General features: G+C 35.4%; 1 protein-coding gene across 6 annotated transcripts in view; it reads right to left on the bottom strand.

Moving 5' to 3' along the window:
- TNPO1 (transportin 1) overlaps positions 1-19,726 on the bottom strand; it is an 85,917-nt gene that overhangs the window by 45,503 nt on the left and 20,688 nt on the right. For 3 of the 6 annotated variants that reach the window (XR_014022966.1, XM_081301279.1, XM_081301283.1), the window contains exons 1-3: positions 8,586-8,825; positions 5,768-5,843; positions 2,358-2,507 (exon numbers count right to left, since the gene is read on the bottom strand). Coding sequence is in view for 5 of the 6 variants with exons in the window: in XM_081301279.1 (XP_081157405.1) it covers positions 2,358-2,507; positions 5,768-5,843; positions 8,586-8,810 (451 nt within the window). In the remaining variant the exon portion in view is untranslated. The other 3 variants (XM_081301282.1, XM_081301281.1, XM_081301280.1) reach the window with 3 other exon arrangements.

Below are 19,726 nucleotides of genomic sequence, written 5' to 3'. Positions count from 1 at the left end.
AAAGTAGCTTAGTTGTAAAGCACCCTGGGTTCAATCCTCAGTACCAAAACAAAACAAAAAATGATTCAGATTTTGTAGCAGTTCAAATTTTAGATAACGGATGTTCAACTAATAAAGTATATGCAAATATTTCAAAATCCAAAAATGTTTGAAATCTGAAAACACTTCTAATTCTAAGCATTTTGGATAAGGGATGTTTAACCTGTACATAATATTGAAAAACAAAATAATTAAATGTATCCACTACCCATCTTCAACAATAGTCATTAATATACACTCAATCACTGTTTCATCTATACCTCTATCCACACCTTCCACCTTCACAATCCAAACTGTTTCTTATCAAATTCCATTAAGCGTCTTTTGGAATATATTGCAGTTATGTCTGAAGTTTATTCACTCATTTTTAGTGAAGCAGAGTAAAACAAATTACTACCTCATTGGTTTCTATATTGAAAACTGAGGTGTGGTCTCTCACAATTAGGATATTTATATACATAACATAAATCAGAACCAAAACACCAAAGATCTTTCATATTCTACAAATACCAAGAAATAAAAATTACATCTATGTATGCCAATTTCATTTGTTTCAAAATAAGATATCAGAAGACACTTTCAAGTATTTAAATAATTCTGGGCTAGTGATGTAGTTCAGTGGTAGTGTGTGTGTTTAATATGCACAATACTGTAGGCTTGATTCCCAGTATAAGAAAAAAACATTTCTAATATAAACCCAGTTGCAAACATACTCTAAAACTCTTATGGAAGACTAAAAAAAAAAAAAAAAATTCCAGCATTCCCTGGAATATCAATTTTCCTCTCCCCAATACTATTACTTCCAACCTTTCAAATTTAAGGCACAAAGAACTGTAGTTTGGACAAAATGATAAGTTTATAATGAAATACAGTTTAGGAAAAACTATTTTGTATTTAATTTCTATATCTTGCCCTCCCTCTCCTTTCCTCTCAGCAGAATTGCCTTCTAAGGAAATCTACTTCTTTTAAAATCCCATTTGACCACATCTATGAAGATTTCTCTCCCTGATTTTATATAGAAAAGGCTAGCAGACTCTACCATTCTTTACTTCTCTACCAAGAAGTAAAGCCTTGAGAAGATATATGGGGATATGTTAAAGTTACCTAGGAAGTCCTTTTCCTCAAACTATAATTATCTTCTACCGATCAAATTTGAAGCCAATGTTAACAATAGCACTCTTTTTAATATGAGACTGTCCGGAGGGGAAATCAAAGAATCTCTGCTTTTTATTTAGATTTAGCTAGATACTTAAAAATTCTTTATTCAGGGGCTGGAGATGTGGCTCAAGCGGTAGCGCGCTCGCCTGGCATGCGTGCGGCCCGGGTTCGATCCTCAGCACCACATACCAACAAAAGATGTTGTGTCCACCGAGAACTAAAAAATAAATATTAAAAATTCCCCCCCCCCTTCTCTCTCTCCTCTCTCACTCTCTCTTTAAAAAAAAAAAAATTCTTTATTCACCTTTTATTTAATTTTTTTGGTGGTGCTGGGGATTGAACCCATGGCCTTATGCATGCAAAGCAATCATTCTCCCAAATGAATCTCTGCTTTTTAAGAGACAAACAATACATTTCAAACCTGAAAGACCATAATATACAAAACTAAATAAACTCAGTGAGTTTAACTGACTTCTATTTGACCAACATGCTAGATTAACGGCAATTTACTAGGTCCTTATAAAATACAGCTGCTTAAACCCACGGCACACTGAACACTGCCTATTAGTAGGCTGCTCTGGAGTACTTCCTATTTCTACTGCTACCCATTGATATGTGTTCTTGCTAATAGCTAGTTTTGTGTTCCCAAACTGGTTTACAGCAGTTATTGTAATTAAACATTTAATATATGAACCGATAGAAGGTATGCTTTAAGAATACACTCAGAAAAGACTAACAATTGCCAATGAATTACGTACAGACGAGACAAATATTAGAAACAAGTGGAAAAAAATAGTAAATATGTAGAATTCTATACTTAGATTGTTTTTATAGGAGGGTTTTCTTGGCATGAAAAAGCATTACACAACATAGAAAATAAGAAACTCCAACTTGCAGAGTCAAAGAAAAGGCCTAAATATCACTTGTTGATGCTCCACTTGAACTAACATTGATTAAGCAACTACCAATGACTTTGGTCTCAGTGGTAAAAGAGCTTTTAATGTAACAGTTAACACTTTTTCAAAAGCACTTAAATGGTAATAAAAACATCTCCATCATAATTTAACATGAAATGAACAAAGAAAATTCCAATGAAAATGATTTGTTACCTCTGAAAACTATCTAATTGGGATTAGTCAACTTTTTGTAATGTAGCTTACCTACAGTGGCTCTGATCAGAGGAGAGGCGTCACCAATATTATTTAAACATTCACTTTTAATAAAGTCTGTCACACCATTTGGGAAGTTCTGAAAATGTGCTTTCACGTTATTCTTCAAAATGAGGCCACTCAATGATCTTGTGGGTTCATCTGTAATAAAAAATAGCATTGAGTTTTAAAGTAGTTTTCATCTCAAAACATGCCAGGAACAACTTCAAAATCATTTCTTATTTAATGGTTGATTGCAACATTCCAATTTATTTTGTTATAACCAGTTTTTAAAAAAATCAATTATAAAAAAATAGCTCTATAATATAGTTTTAAGATTTCTTGACCCTGGCACTACTGACATTTAAAGGATAATTCTTTGTTTGGGGCACTACTCTGTACATTATTAAGACAATTAGATGCATCACTGGCCATACAAAAGTATTTCTAGGTAATGTCAGATGTCTCCTAGGGAGGCCAAATTGCTCCTTTTTGAGAACCACTAATATGGTTTAAGAGTTAGTTTATATATGGCCACTGTACTAAAGCTTTGTTATCTGATATAAACATCATCATAGATCTCAAAGTATTAAGTCACTAAAAATATCCAATTAAAAATTAAACAGACATCAAATATAACACATGGGGTTACTTTCACATAATAATTGCCATAATTTATGTTTTTCACTTGCCTGTGAGCCTTAAAAAAAAAGGCAAAATAAACAAAAACATTTTACAATTAAATAAGTTAAATAAATAAATTTAAACTATGGTCTACAAATTGGCACCACCATCACCAATATTTAATAGTTAACATTTTCTAAATGCTTATTATGTACTAAACACTGCTAAATGCTTTTCAAGTATTCTGCATTTAATTCTTAAAACCTTGAGACAGATATTATTAACCCCTCTGTATAAGGGAAAAAACTTAGGCCTGGCCAAAGTTACACAAGGCCAACTTCCTCAACATGTGAGGAAACCAAATTATCAACCTCAGTAGTTTGGCTCCAGAGCATACACTCTGAATCACTCTACAGTATTACCTTCCTCTGAAAGGGCTGAAAGAGCAGGTGTAAAAGCCAGCATGTTGAACAGATTGCTATTAATACTACTGCTTCAGCCATCTTCATATGTTAAGTAAATACCTTGATTTTGTTCTAGTTAGTATTATGCTCCCCAACTGACTGCCATTGAAATCTTCAAGTATAAAGCACATATAGAGGCAAAAAGAGTAAAGTTTCTCAGCATATAAACCCTATTTGGGTCATCACAGCAATATAACCTAAGAGCTCTATTTCATCTAAAAATTTCTTTCCATTCACAACTCATTTCAGCAAATATCTTAAAAGGAAAACACTTCTAAACTCTTAAGTTTAAAACAGCTGTGAAATAAATTGAACAGATATTTAACTTCCTCAAGCGATAAGCTTATTACTATATTAGCAAAATAATTTAGCCATGTAATTAAATGGCATGCATATTTGTTTACAAGAGGTACACATCACTTTTATAAGTCACAAGTTGAAGAGTTAATAAATAACACAAAGTGAAACAATTTAACATTAAAAGTATATAGCTTCTGTCCAAATGTTTAAAAAAGCCAACTTAACATTGTACTTCACAGTCCCTCAATTTGCTCATCTGTAAAGTGAGTTCATCTCAGATCTCCAGATCTAGAATTCCTTCTCCATGATTCAGCAATAAATTTACTAAATAAGCATTTTCATTTAAAGATATTACTTACATATTCCTTCTGTTATGTGAATGGACACAATGCTAACATTATTACTAATTCTTTTTAAAGAAAAATTAGATACGTTGAACCTATGTTCTAATCTTCTGGGGGGAAAAAATTGATAGGCCCATACAAGTAGAAATACCAAGTGTTACACTACTGCGGGGAACAATCTTTATATTGAGAAAAAAGGGGGTTGAATGTTGTTCAGCAGTAGAGTACTTGCCTGGTATGTATGAGGTCCCAGGTTCGACCCCTGATACAGCCAAAATAAATAAACAATGTATCATAAACATACCATCAAACTAGAACATTTATTGCTGATTAAGATATGTTGAGAGAATTCCTAGTTTTTCAAAAGCTAGATTTAGAGTTTTAAATTCCCTACTATGTTTTTCAATCACAAAACCCACAAAATTAACCAGCAAATCATCTGAAAATGATTCAAAAGAAATCACTGTAATGAATATGAATTATCAAAATCTAAATACAACCTGCTAGAGTATGGAGCTGAAATCTCCTCTAACAGGCATTTTATAGCTGAAAGAAGCAAGTGGAGGTTAAATGGTGTCAGAGTCTAAATAAAACTCGTTATTTCACAACTCCAAGTGCCGTGTTTTTACTATGGCTTCTAAAACACTAATCATTCAATAGGGGACAGTACTTTCATTAAAGGCCAGTCAGTTATCAATACTGAGTATCTTCTATGGTCTAACAATATTCCAGGAAGGGAATACTCAGTACTCAAACTGCCTGACAGAGGTGCTCAATAAATATTTATGAAATAAAGTTCACAGGACTATACTACCTGTATTAGAAATAAGCAAATGACTGTCACATTTAAAAAAAAAAAAAATCAAAGTTGTTGGCCTTTAAACTGTTAAGAATTTAAAATTGTAAATTAATGAAAAAGTTTCATGTATACTATTAAAAAGTTTTTTAAAAGTTACAAATTTATTTATAAAGAGAATGATATCATTTTTTATAAAATGTTTCCCTATGGGACTGAGGATTAAGTCAGGACCTCATGCATGCTAGTCCAGTGTTTTACCATTGAGCTGCATCCCCAACCCTTTTCAAAATTTTATTTTTAAGACAGGGTCTCAATAAGTTGCTCAGGCTGGCTTTGAATTTGAGATTCTCTTGCTTTAGCCTCTTAGGTAGCTGGGATTATAGGCATGCACCATTGCACCTGGTTGTTTGTTTTTTGATTAAATAACTTAAAAAATAAAATATAGTTATTTAAAAGAGTGTAGACATACACAACTAAAGAGATCATCAATAATTATCTGATAAATAATTTACTTTGGCTACATAACTTTAATTTTTTCTTATAATGAACATGAATTCAGTTAATTAAATCTCGACTTCAATCTGTATACTGAAACAAATCAATTTTTATTATATTTCTGTATATGGAATGAAGCAAAACACCCAAGGTAGACTTGTAACATATTCTTCATTTGCAAAGAATGAATTTATTATATAAATACCCACGAACAACTGAATGTTTATTAAACATTTTAAAGCTTAAAGAGTAGTAACTCTAAGACTCTACATATCACATGTATATTAAGCATGTGGTTAATACAAAATGAAATTATTTGAAATAAATAATTCCCAAAATGTCTTCACAGTGTCTTAGAGACACTTTCAAATAGTTATCAACACAAACCCTACTTACCTTCAGATTTTAATTTTGTAAGAACAAAAATCAGGTAGTTGTTAAAATCTGGATATTGATTGAGTTGTTCCAGTTTCTAGAACAAATAGTAGTTAAGGAAACTTCTTTGTGTAATCCAAGGAAGAAATTAAGCATTTTAAAATCTAATAATCAAGAGTATTTTCTGTGATATTTTTTGTTTTCCACTTTTTACTGAGATTAAGATATCTTGTTAAATCTAATTATTGATAGTGTAGTTCAAAAGCACACTAGTGTTTGTTAAAATCCTTAGGTGCTTTTACACCTAAAATTAGATCAATTATATTCAACACAACATATGTTCCAGCTTCAGCATGCTCAATATGGCAAAACTATTTTTCAAAATAAAATTCTTAAGATTTAACAATTTTAAAACATTAAGGCCAAAGGATGGGGATATAGCTCAGTTGATTGTTTGCCTAGCATGCATGAAGCCCTGGGTTCAATCCCCAACATCAGAGAATGAAAAGGGGGGGGGGCCCACCGAAGAAGTTATTTCAGTATAAAATACAAAAAAAGAAAAACATTTCATAAAAACGAGAACAAGTTTTTTTAAAGGTGAAGAGCATTTAGGGAAATTAACTTAATAAAACAGGCTTTTAATGGAAGGGGGGATATTTAAGAAAAAAAATGCCATTTATGCCTAAACCTATACACCAAAACTAAACCCTATAAAAAGTCAGCAATATAGAATAGTTCTATAACCCCTTTCCCCAAAGATCTAACATGTCTGGTGACACAAATTTGCAGGTATGTTACCAAGGCTGGCAGATATGTGGCATAATGCTCTACATTTTTTTCTTCAAGCCCTGACTCTCAACCCTTAATACATTCACCAACTATTTTACTACACAGGAAGATGAAAATATTTTTTACTGAATGGACTTAAATCTGATTAAATCCCTGATACAAATGTGAGGTATATCACATTTGTGTCTACTCTCAAAATGGATAAAAGACTGAATATAAATTCTAATCAAACACAGTCTCTAGTAAAATTCTGAGGTATAATTACTTTCTCCAAGAAAAACCCAGACAACGATTACTTGTTTTGGTGAATGGTCAGGATTAACAGTGTACTGATATAATAAATTTTCTATATTTCCTGATAAGGCTTACTTTCTTACAACTTGAAGCTATACTTATTTATGCTACTGTAACAGTCTTTCAAAAAGTGCTCAAGCCTATACAAAACAATAATTAAATACATTATATCCTTAGAAGACACAAAAGAACAGAGTTCATTATTAGCACTGTGAAAATATAAAGCAGAGCATATTATTTTTAATTAAAATACTGTTCTCCTTTCTTAAGAACAACAATTCACTTTGCTCTTACTCAGAGGATATATAGGTTTTTTTTTTTTTTCATGTACACAATAAACTGTAAAATGACTACTAGAACCGACCAAGAACAGTACTGGGATGTATAAAAGGTACTTAATGAACATAGTAAAACAAGAAATTACAATGCAATTCTGACTAACTTAAGAATCTTAATAATTGTGGCAAACAATACCTACAATTAAATGTCAACTTCTATCAGTCACAGAGCTTTGACAACATTAAGACCGAGCCATAACAGAGTTCTGATAAAAGTTCCAATATATCCCGAACTACTGTTCTTTCTTTAGTACCAGCAGTATCAAAACAGAAAAGTGTAAAAAAAAAAAAAAAATTCAAGCAGATCTAAATTATTATCCCCTCCATTTTTAAAAGGACAGTGTTACATTAATCAAGAAGCTGAGTATACTTAATTCATTTATTGGAGGCTTTAGGTTACAGCAATGCAGTACTTCTTTGAAACTCTGATAAATAAAACCTTAACTTTAGTGTCTTAAATTTAAACAAACTCAAATACGAAAGAGCTTACCAAATTCCAGATTAAGTAATTTGCTGCTTAATGACAATAAAAATAACAGACTTAAGATTTTTAAAGAATTAACTTCTTTGGGCTTAACAGGCCACGGGTAAAAAGGTTACTCATGATCTGGTTAAGTGAATCTGTTTCTTTTACTGGACCCAGTAAGGGCTTCTGCGCAGTTTAGGGCACCTCAGAAGTTATCATACACAGCGGTTGTTTTGCCGCTTCTTTTCCACCTTTTCTGATTCTAAAACTGTAGCAACAGGACCGCTACAACAGCACACTCCATAACCAATTAGGTAATTGCACCGACAGGTTGGGCCAAAGCTTTAAAAATAAAATCTCATTTGAGAGTTAGGGAGCTCGCAACAGGTGTTAACACAAGCAGCCCGGAATGAGACCCCAGCAGAGACCCCTTTCTTCCACCTGCAGCTCTTCATACCCTTCAGGGAAAGGGCCCTGGAGAAAACCCCAAGCCCAACCCCGTAGCAGTTCAAACCCCGCGCCAGCTCCACCCATCCCTAGCCGGCCAGCGGTCGTGCAGCTCCGCTCTCGCAAGCTCCCTCCACCGGGCCTCGCGCGCTGGCGCTGCCGCCCCCACCCCGCGGGGCGCATTGTGTGGGCCCGGGCCGCTCCCGCCGCGCCGCTCCCCACCCCCTCGGCAGGTCTGCGGCGGGCGGGGACGTGGCGGCCCGGCCGCGCACATGTCGCGATCTCGGGCGGCGGCCCGGAAGCCGGCCGCTCGGAGGCGAGCCCCACGCGGCGGCGCCCCGGTAGGGCGCGAGGGCCGCGTGCGCGAGGCGCAGGGCAGGGGCCGCGGCAGCCGGCCTCCCCGCGCAGGCGGGCGGGGAGCGGGCCGGGGGGAGGGGCGGCGAACCCCCGGGCGCGAGGAGCCCGGCAAGCCGCGCGGGCGGCGGGCAGGCCTTGGGAAGGATACTTGTTGCACGGTCCTCTGGATGGTGGTGTCTGGGGACTGGGACTCCTTCAGCAGCTGCAGGATTTGCTGAAGCCCTTGCTGGTCAGGTTTCCACTCATACTCCATCTTGGTTTGCTGCAAATAAAGCCAGACACAGGAAGAGACGGAGCAAATGTTACTCCCCGTGCACAGGCCGGAGGGCTGCCCGCGCAGAGCAACCTCCTTTCCCCACCACGACCACCCCATATCGCCCTAGACGCCTCGGACCTGCCTGGGATGCCCCAAAGGAAGTCTCGGACAGTGAAGCCCGGCGGAACTGCTCTTAGCAGCTCGGCCGCCAACGTCTGCTGCTGCCGCTGCTGCCGCCGCGGCCGCCGAGCGCAAGGAGCCGACCAGACTGAGTCACCGCGAATTTGCAATCTGGCCCCAAGATCCGCTCACGGGAGCCCCCTGGGTCCTAGTGCCACGCAGATTTCTCCAACTCAATTCATTCTGTTCAGAGTACTACTGATTTAAAGGTAATCAAAAGTCAAGTCCTTATTAAAACGTCTTCAAAACACCTGAAGAAATCCGTCTTGGGTCATTATGTTAAGTAAACATGGTGGAAAAAAGACGAATGATTGAAATGGGTGGGGGGGCAGTTAATTCCCCTGACGGGTCAACCATAACTAGTGAGAATAAAAATGTTACTCTTTCTGATATTAAATATTTAAACTAATGAAGCTACATTAATAACCACAACCCACACTTCGAGAACATTATATGCAACCTTTGTAGAATTTGGCTAAAATTTCATTCTTTCATAAACTTCAACTTTTGAACTCAGTAGGTGAAATTTCATCAGGAACTAACTACATTCCCCAACTAAGGAATTAGGGCTGAAGAAAAAAAGCAAGTGTAATTTTACAATCGGATGGTGTTTAATTACAGTATCTTCACGTAAATTACTATTGTTATTCAGTATAGACTGTGAGTAAAGTCTGGTGTCTTAAGCTACTACAAGTTGCAAGTGCTAGTCAACTGAAACTATTATATCAATGACACACTTTTATTAAAGTGAAATGATTAAACAAAAACGACAAACTTAAGTATCAAGCATGAATTATTTTACAAAGCCAAATTGAACTTGATAAAGGAGATATTTTTAATATTGACTTTTACGTGACAGTGTGACAGGTGAAATTAGTAAAAGTCCTAGCAAAGGTTAAAAGAAAAATTTCTTGCTATAGCTCTCTAGTTAGCTTTTCTTTCTTTCTTTCTCTTTCTTTCTTTCATGTTCTTTCCTCTCTTCTTCACCTTTATCTTCTGCTTAATATCCTGTAATCTGACTTTGCCTACCACCTTCTATTGACTTCCTAAATAACCCAGAAAACTCTTCTTTGAGGGGGTAGCAGGGATTGAATCCAGGGGTGCTTTACCACTGAGCTACGTCCTCAGTCCTAAATTGTTGTTAAAAACAAAAAAACCAAAAAACTACGATCATCATCTAGACATATTTATTGATATTGCTGTACTTTTATCTCAGCCTCCATTCTGTTTATATGTACACTCTATTTTATAAAAATGGGGCTGTTTCTAGCTTGACTTTGTTACATAGTTAATAAAATATTTTAATAAAACATAACTATTCCATTGTATTGCTGTTATAATTTTTATAAATGTTTAATTGATAATATAGACACAAGTTTGTACAAACATCTAGATGGATTGTTACAAAGTGAGTACACCTGTGTGACCAACACCTTGCGCTTAATATGGAGATCATTAACTAGTGCCAATCTCTCTCGTGCCCATTCTATCACTACACATTTCTCCCCTTCCATCTTTTAACTTAAAAAACTTTTAAAAAGTAACAAAAGCCACATTATTATAAACCAAACAACATGATCAAACAAGGAAAGTTAATTCAATACTACTGGCAAAGCTTACTTCTCTGTAAGACATCTTTAACAGTTTGATATGAATCCTTCTACACCTTTCTCTATTCTCAAACAGTATACTTTTACTCTTAATTTTTTTTATAGTTCATATCACACTAGCCCAACAACATTTTCACATATAATATAGTGTGGTCATTATTCCACCTCAACACACATGGATTTCACTCACTTTTTAATAGATGCACTTTGGTCTTTATAATGAATAGAGCATAATTTGTCCAACTACTTCCTGACCGACTTCCAGAGTGCCTCTACTTTTTTTGCCACTATGAAAAACACAGCAAAAAAATTCTTGTATCATTGTTCCTACACAGTAGTGGCAACCCTGTGGCATTATTAAGTCAACCTAACAGTTATTACCAGATTACTTTCCAAAAAGTTATGCAATTCATACTTACCAACAATATGAGTATTTCATATCACCTAGGTTGTTCTTTGAATTTTTTGAATAACAATTTAATTTCTTGTTACTAGTAGTGGTGGGGAACCTAAGAGTCTGGGCCTTAGTCTTAGTTTTGAGTTTGAACAAAACCTACCTGTTGAGATGACATTTGAAAGTCCACTTTCACGTTCTGTTGTACTTTTGAACAGAAACTAAACCCAGGGACCAACAGAGGTCAAGTTTGAAAAGCATCTTAATCATATCCATCCTAATGATTGCTGCACCATAATATCAGGTCATACCATGCTTCCCTCTTTATCCCTGCACTAAAATAAATAGGATTATTTTTCTTTTTTGAAAAGTTTAGCATTAAGAATATCTAATTTGATCAGACTATGTTGATAGGATGGTGTTTTCCTATATCTGATTCAAACTATCTGTAACAAAGGCTCTCAAAAATACTTGACTGATAATATTTGACTTGAAGAGAGACCTCAGGACACTTTGAACTTCTGTATCTAATCTTATAAAAAAAAAAATGTGATAAGGCCGGGTTTGGTGGAGCACACCAGAAATCCCAGCAGCTCAGGAGGCCAAGACAGGAGGATCTTGAGTTCAAAGCCGGCCTCAGCAATAGCGAAGTGCTAAACAACTAGATGAGATGTAAAATAGGGCTGGGGATGTGGCTCAGTGGTTGAGTGCCCCTGAGTTCAATCCCCAGTACAAAAAAAACAAAACAAAACAAAAAAAAAACAAAAAACAACCTGTGATAAAATATACATACACAAAATTCACTGTTTTCCATGTACAGTTTAGTGGCATTAAGTATATTCCCATTGTTGTACAACCATCACCACTAGCCATCTCCTGAACTTACATTTTAATAGCCACTAAAATTAGTAAGAATCTTATTTCTGTAGCCAGAGCTATTGTAAGGTTAATTAGATAACATCTGAAGTAATTCAAATTAACCAACACACCAGTATTATTATATGAAGTAGAAATCATTTATTTATATAATAAACAATATATTAAATATCAAGATTTAAATCTGATTTTTAATCAATTTTAAATCATTACTACACAAGGTATTTATTTTGCATACTGAATGTCCCCCAAAATAGGAACATAAATAAATAACAAGGAAGTAGTCCTTCAAATTTTTCTCCTTTAGAATATACAAATCATGCTAATTGGCTGGGACACTCAATGGTGAGTAAAAAAGGCATTAAGCAAAAAGACAGTTCTTTGAAGAATAAGTGGATAGAAGATAGTACCAGAATAAAAAGCAGCTTTTAAGATATAAGTGACTGGATACCACTGTGGATCTTCTGAAGACCAAATCATATACTAGGTCCCATACTGCTAATTTACAATTTACATTAAAATTTTAAATTTGCTGCAATTGAAAATGATGTGATAAAGAATGAAGACTACTGCTGGGGTTGTGGCTCAGTGATAGAGCACTTGCCTAGCATGTGTGAGACACTGGGTTCAATTCTCAGCACCACATATAAATAAATGAATAAAATAAAGGTCCATCAACAACTTAAAAAAAAATGAAGACTAGTTGAAGACAGTAAAAATACCTAGCTTCTTCCCTGCTGGAGGGGATGTAATATATAGTTTAAATAGCAAGACAGGAGGTATGGGCTCAACTGACCCAAGTTTGAATCCTAGTTTCTCAATTCACCTGTGCAAGTTAATCTCTCTAAGCCTCAGTTTATCAACTATAAAATGGGACTATGTTTACTCTGTATTAGGGTTATAAGCACCTAGAACAGAGTATGAGTTGAAGAAGGAAGTTTTAATAACTAAGCCAATGGTTTTCTATTATCTTCAAGATAAAATCTAATTCATGGAAGAAGGCTCTTGGGGAAATGGTCCATCACCTTTAGGGGCAGTGTTTATTTCTTAGTTTCCAACTCAAGTCCCCAAATTTATGCTCTAACAATTCTTTCTGCACCTCTCATTATGCTCAGTTTTTGAATAGGGATTTCATGTCTGGAATACCCTCTTCAAATTCAACCATTTTGCAAATTCCTTTCTACTCTATAAAGCTACTTCCATCCACTGTATTTCCAAATAGTTCTTGAGAGTCTGCTTTGGCATTATGATTGATACTGAATACTATTTCTCTTCAGTGACATGTTTCTAGGATCTTAAAGGTATTTTTATTACAGAATTATAGTTTACAGCCATTTCCATTCTAGAAACTGTCCAACTGTATTATAATTATTTCCAGGTCTGTCTGTGTTCCTTAGAACAGGTCAGTGTCTTTTTGTCCTCTTTGCTTAACACAGTATGATTAAATAAAAAATTGTTGAATACTATTGTTTTGCTATTAATTCAGCTGAATAGATATTAAGTTGAGCAACTACCTTGTGCTTGGTGAGCACTGGCGATTCAAAGGCAAGAAAATACAGTTCCTGTCCCCACCAAATTCTCTTTTAGTGAGAGAGATACATGTACCATCTATGAATGAATTATGACAGAGTGCAATAGGAAAAGTGAAAAGCAAATGTATTCTTCCAGGAAAGGGAAGTGCTTTTCCCCCACTGGGTTCACAGCTTTTCTTTCCTTCTCATTTCAACTAAATGCAAACAAATATTTGCCAAGCAGTCAGATGTTTCTGCCTATATGTTAAATCACTATAAATGTGATAAATGTTGCCACCAGTGACACAACTTCCCAAAATTATGAACAATTCATGGTAGAGTTCCAAACAAAACAAAGTACAATCATCGTTCAATAATACAGTATTTTTTATCCTGATAAAATTCCATATGTATTATAACCCTGCCAAAAGTATATAAGTGAAAACTGAGTTAGGGGCTTGGTTCTGAAAACTCTTAAAAATACTGTTTTCTACTTTCATGACCATCTAGTGGGCTACTCACAAGTCATACAGGACTCAGGGTAATTCATATATATATATATATATATATATATATATATATATATTTATATATTTATATATATATATTTATATATATATATATAAAATTAACATAATATATATATATATAATTATTAGTTACAATTGAATACAATGTCTTTATTTTATTTATTTATTTTTATGTGGTGCTGAGGATCCAACCCAGTGCCTCACATGTGCTGGGTGAGACCTCTATTGCTGAGTCACAATCCCGACCCCCTCAGTCCTACTCAGTAAATGACAAGAGCATCTCAGTCATAAGGACATTCCCAGAGAACAACTTTGCATCAGTGAAGAATGCCTATGGCAGGTGGGGCTTCAAGGACATTATGCTAACCCAGTTAGGAAGTCAGGAAAGAACTTCCTTACAAGAATTCCAAAAAGTAAATACAAAAGGAAGGCAGACGCTAAGAAGACTTCATAGATCTTGTTAGTAAAGATCCTACAGCTAATAGGAAGTTTGTGAAGGAGGTATAAATTGATAGAAGACATGATTAAAGGGCTGGGGCTGTAGCTTAGTGGCAGAGCACTTGCCTTGTACATGTGAGGCTCCGGGTTCGATCCTCAGTACCACATAAAAATAAACACATAAAATTAAGGCATGCTGTATAACTACAAAAATATTTTAAAAGACTCGATTAAAAATGAGGAAAGAGAGGTTCATCTTCTGCTCTATAGCTAAGTTTTGTAATAAAAATGATTTTGAAAAGGACTTAAACTCAGCATACTATAGTGACATAGACACATCAATGTTTGTAAACAACTCAATTCACAATAGCCAAACTTTGGAACCCACCTAGGTGCCCTTCAACAGATGAATGGATAAAGAAAATGTGGTACATATTCACACTAAAATATTACTCAGCCATAAAGAAGTATAAAATTATGGCATTTGCTGGTAAATGGATGGAACTGAAGACTATCATGCTAAGTGAAATAAGCCAATACCAAAAAACAAAAGACTGAATGTTCTCTCTGATATGCAGATAACACAATAAGGGAGAAAGGATGGAAGAACAGAAATTCAATGGATTAGACTAAAGGGAAAGAAGGGAAAGAGGGGATGGGAATGGAAAGACAGTAGAATGAATCAGACATAACTCTCATGTTCATATATGAATACACGACCAGCATAACTCCACATCATGTACAACAATAGAATGGGAAGTTATATTCCATGTATATATGTCAAAATACATTCTACATTCATATATAAGTAAAAAGAAGAAATAAAAAATTTAAACAAAATGATTTTGAAACTGTATCAGGCTGCATATGGGCAGGAAGAGCCTCAGAAGACCTAATTGCCCAACCTGCATCTCAAATGCAGCTCGAAGTCTAGCATCCTGGTGCAGACCTGTAATCCCAGCTATTTCAGGGGCTAAGACAAGTGGATGTCAAGTTTGAGGCCAACGTGGGCAATTTAATAAGACCCTATTCTCAAAATAAAAGGGTAGGGATGTAGTTCAATGATAAAGCACCCCTGAGGGGTTCAATATCCAGTACTAGGGGGAAAAAAGGACCTCTAGTTTGTTAGGGGAATGATAGTCATGTATCAGAGAGCCAAAATTATGGTCCTTAAATATTAAAGACTAAAATTCTATTTTTTTGGTCAATAATGGTGACAGCTATTGCTTTTTGATTATCAGCCAGTACTCTAAGCAGTTACACATGTTAACTAAGTTAATCTCAACTCTATGACATATTTTTTTAAATATTTATTTTTTAGTTGTAGTTGGACACAATATCTTTATTTTATTTTTATATGGTATTGAGGATCGAACCCAGAGCCTCGCATACGCTAGGTGAGCGCTCTACCACTGAGCCACCACCCCAGCCCAACTCTATGACATATTAATACTAATCACACGCTATGGAGTTATAGTTTCATCTGAAATGTCCTCCCAAAAGTTCATGTATTGAAGGCTTGGTCTCCAAATCAGAATGTCCAGAGGCAGGGCTTTGGGGTAATGATGACTGGATCATGAGGAATCTAATTTTATCAGTGGATTAATCCATTTGATTGATTAATAACCTGATGGACTACTGGGAGGTAGTAGAAGCTATAGGTGGATAGGGCATGGTTAGAGGAAATAGGTCACTGGTGGTGTGTCCCTGGGGATTATACTTGTCTTAAGACACCCCCCGCCCGCCGCCACCTCCCCACTTCCCCCCACCTGCTTTCTAGCTGCCATAAACTGAGCAGCTTTCCTCTGCCACTCTACCATGAAGTTCTGTCTTATCTCAGGCTCAAAGCAATGGACCAGCCAACCATGGACTAAAGCCTCTGAAACCGAAACAAATGAGCCCAAATAACCCTTTCCTCCTCTAAATTGTTCCTGTCAGGTATTTTGATCATAGTGACAAAGATGACTAATACAGGTGGATATGATAAATACACTGAGGCACAGAGACCATGATTCAAACACAACTAATCTGGCTCCAGAGTCCACTCTCTAGGCCCCTGCTACAGTGGATTTCCAATAGAAATATCCATCTCTATAAACTGGGGAAATAATCATTTAAAAAACTGCATAATAAAGACTATATACTTGGGGCTGGGATTGTGGCTCAGCGGTAGAGTGCTCGCCTAGCATGGGTGGAACCCAGGTTCGATCCTCAGCACTATATAAAAATAAAGGCATTATGTTGTGTCCATCTACACCTAAAAAATAATTTTTTTAAAAAAAGAATATATACTTGATACTTAAGTGAAGAGATAAGAAAAAAGTAAAAATCATATTTCAGTATTATAAAAATCTTAACAGATCTTAGAAAACAGTGTGAGTATAGTATGAAAATATAAAAATGAGATATTTCAGTAGCATTGAGTAAATGAGTTAAAAGAGTCTAAATCTAAACTTCCCAACATCCCTTAAGTAGGTGTCAAGTATTATTTTCATTTAAAAAGCAGATAAATTAAGAAATTTGTTGAATCACTTGCTGACCATGCAGACTTCCACAGTAAATGTCTCCTATACTTGTTTTTTACAAAAAGATGCTATCATGAGCAAGGAAGGAAAAATAAAACAAAACAAAATACCAGAGCTATCCAGTGGTCTAAAAAGAGCATGGTATTTAAGGAAAATAATTATTTAATAAAACTTGCACCAAAATTCAGATACAAAGGGAAAATCTATAAGCAGCTGGTTAATAACTTTTAAAAACTGAAATTTTTTAAACAACAAAGAATCAAATAGACTGTTAAATAAACTATATTAATCAGTGGAACCAGAAAGTCCTTTAAGGGATTTTATACAGTAGTCAGAGGTTTTAGATCAAGAAAGAAGTGGGGGAGGAATCAAAACTACTGAGCTCAAGCTAGTTGAGGAAATGAACTCAATCAGTTAGAAGGGCAAGGAAGACAACATGTGCTCCGTGGTGTTGGACATTTTGTTGTTGTTTGTTTTTTGGTACTGGGGGACTGACTGAACCCAGGGGTGCTTTACCACTGAGCTACATTCTGAGCCCTATTTTTTTGTTTATTGAGACAGGATCTAAGTTGCTTCGATGCTCACTAAATTACTGAGACTGGTCTTGAACTTGATCCTTCTGCCCCATCTTCCTCAGTAGCTGGGATCACAGATATGGGCCACATGCCCTGCAACACATAGGTTTTAAATCATCCTTGATTTATTGATTAGGGATGGTCTAATTCATCACTTGGAAGAATTATGCCAAGAAGTTAAAAAAGTTTGATTTTCTGGCATTATAAACTTATTGCCATCTAAGAACTGGACAATTAATATAAAAAAAAAAAGAAAATGGAAAATAGGTTCTTGAAAAATTAAATAAATGTATTCTTAGAGCACAGGGAGACCTTTAAGATAACTAGAAGGATACACAAATACTAAAAAACTTACTAACAAACATTTTTTAAAAAAGTTTGGTAACAAAAGATGTGGGTGATAAAATGTCAAAATTCAACCCAATCTGTAAGCAGGCACTTCTTATACTTCAGCTCATTTAATATTCACAACAGTACTATGAGGTTGGTATCAAATCCATTTTATATATCTGAGGTTTCTAAGAAGTTAAGCAGCCTATTCAGCTTGTATGTGGCAGAGTACATTCAATACCAGATTTGTAATTCCAAAGTCTAGATTGTGCCTGGCAATATCAGCAACCGGGCTATCATTAATGAGTTGCTTTTGTGTGTTACTTATCATGTTAAGTTCTTTAATTGCATGATCTCATTTAATTTTGAGTATGTACTATTATTATTTCTATTTTTGCAGAAGAGGAACAGGCTTAAGTGAACTTAAGCAATGTGTCCAAGGTCACACAGACAGTAATAAGCAAAGCCAGTACTCAACCCCAAATGCATCTGACTTCAGAAACTGGTGCACTGAACCACACTGCCGTATTATTTTCAGTCTGTCACCCCCATGAACATGTGACTACCCCTTAAAAGAACTCAACAATATGTCAACCATGAATGTTGTTGGGCACTCTTCTCTTTACCTTTCCATTCCATGCATCATCAAGAAATGAACAACTTTCTCGATCGGTAAACACTAACTCCCTGGTTCAACAACTAATTGAACCTTCACAGTTGGTCACACTCTCCATGGTTCTCAACATTGACTGCACATTATTATCACTGAGAACTTACAGCTAGATGAGGACTACTTATTAACTCAATATACCTGCCCCTGACAAGTTTCATTATTTCTTCCTCTAATGAGTAGCAGTGTGCTAGTTGTACTAGAAAACAGGACAAGAGGAACAGAATGCAGACTCCTCTGATTAATATGGAAACATAACTGACCACTAAAAAAAAAAAAAAGTCTTTGATGAAAACCAAAACATAAGAACATATTGTTTAAAGTTACTTAATAATTTGTACTACTTAGTAAAGAAGTTAGTAAGTACAATATTCATTGACTCTGCAATTTAACAATGACAGTTTGGGTAAGGAATTGCACTTACGTTCCATGATAAAAAAGGAAACTTAGGCAAAGTCAAGTTGGGGGGAAGAACATAAGCATTTATTTCCAATAAATTAAAAGTAAAACAAGCTAGAAAAAAAAGTAAAACAAGCAAAATATGATTTAAATTTGTAGAGCAAGTCAACTTATGCTGAGAATGATAACCACATCTTCCTTCAAATGGATATTAAGTCATTCATAAAACTAAAGGCAAACTCTCCTAAAATAAGAAGTCCATGTGTTAAAACCAATATCACAAAATAAGTAAATTAGATTCCTGATTGTTTTAGCATCGTAGTATTCATCAATGGACTTTACTAGTAACTGTCCACTGCTACATTCAACTGGCAAATTATTTATTTAAATAGTTCCATGGACTATTGCCATTGTCTGTCTCAACTCTACTCAAATAGTTATTTCTATGACACAGATTTTTTTTAATATTTATATTTTATTGTAGTTGGACACAATATCTTTATTTTATTTATTTATTTTTATGTGGTGCCGAGGATTGAACCCAGGACCTTGCACGTGCTACGTGAGCACTCTACCACTGAGCCACAACCCCAGCCCTCTGTGACAGATTTAAGGGGGGGGGAGTCTTCTCTAAGTATTGATTGTAAATTCCATTTCAGAATATTGTCTGGCCATTGTCAAATGGTTTCAAGTACTTAATTATTTTCAAAGTACCTCATGTTTTTTATCTTAGTTAATTTTCAAAATTCCCTGTGAGATGAAGAAATAGTATCAGTGATAAAACTTGCTAAAAGTCACTCAGCAAGTAAATGTTAAGAATTGAGCTGGAATGAATATCTTCCTATTTGGGGTTCAATGTTTCTTCTACTCCAAACTGCTTCTTTAATTCATAGTCCATTAAATATGTACATATGATCAATTAAAAGAGTGACTTGTCTTAAAGTAACATTGCTCTCCACTGTTTATTACTTGCTGCTTTATATGTGGGCAAGTAT

Source organism: Spermophilus citellus (assembly GCF_964194105.1).
Source record: "Spermophilus citellus genome assembly, chromosome: 1".
In the NCBI taxonomy this organism is placed as follows: domain Eukaryota; kingdom Metazoa; phylum Chordata; class Mammalia; order Rodentia; family Sciuridae; genus Spermophilus; species Spermophilus citellus.
Note: the sequence above shows the minus strand (reverse complement) of the source record. Positions and strands in the feature narration are given on the sequence as shown.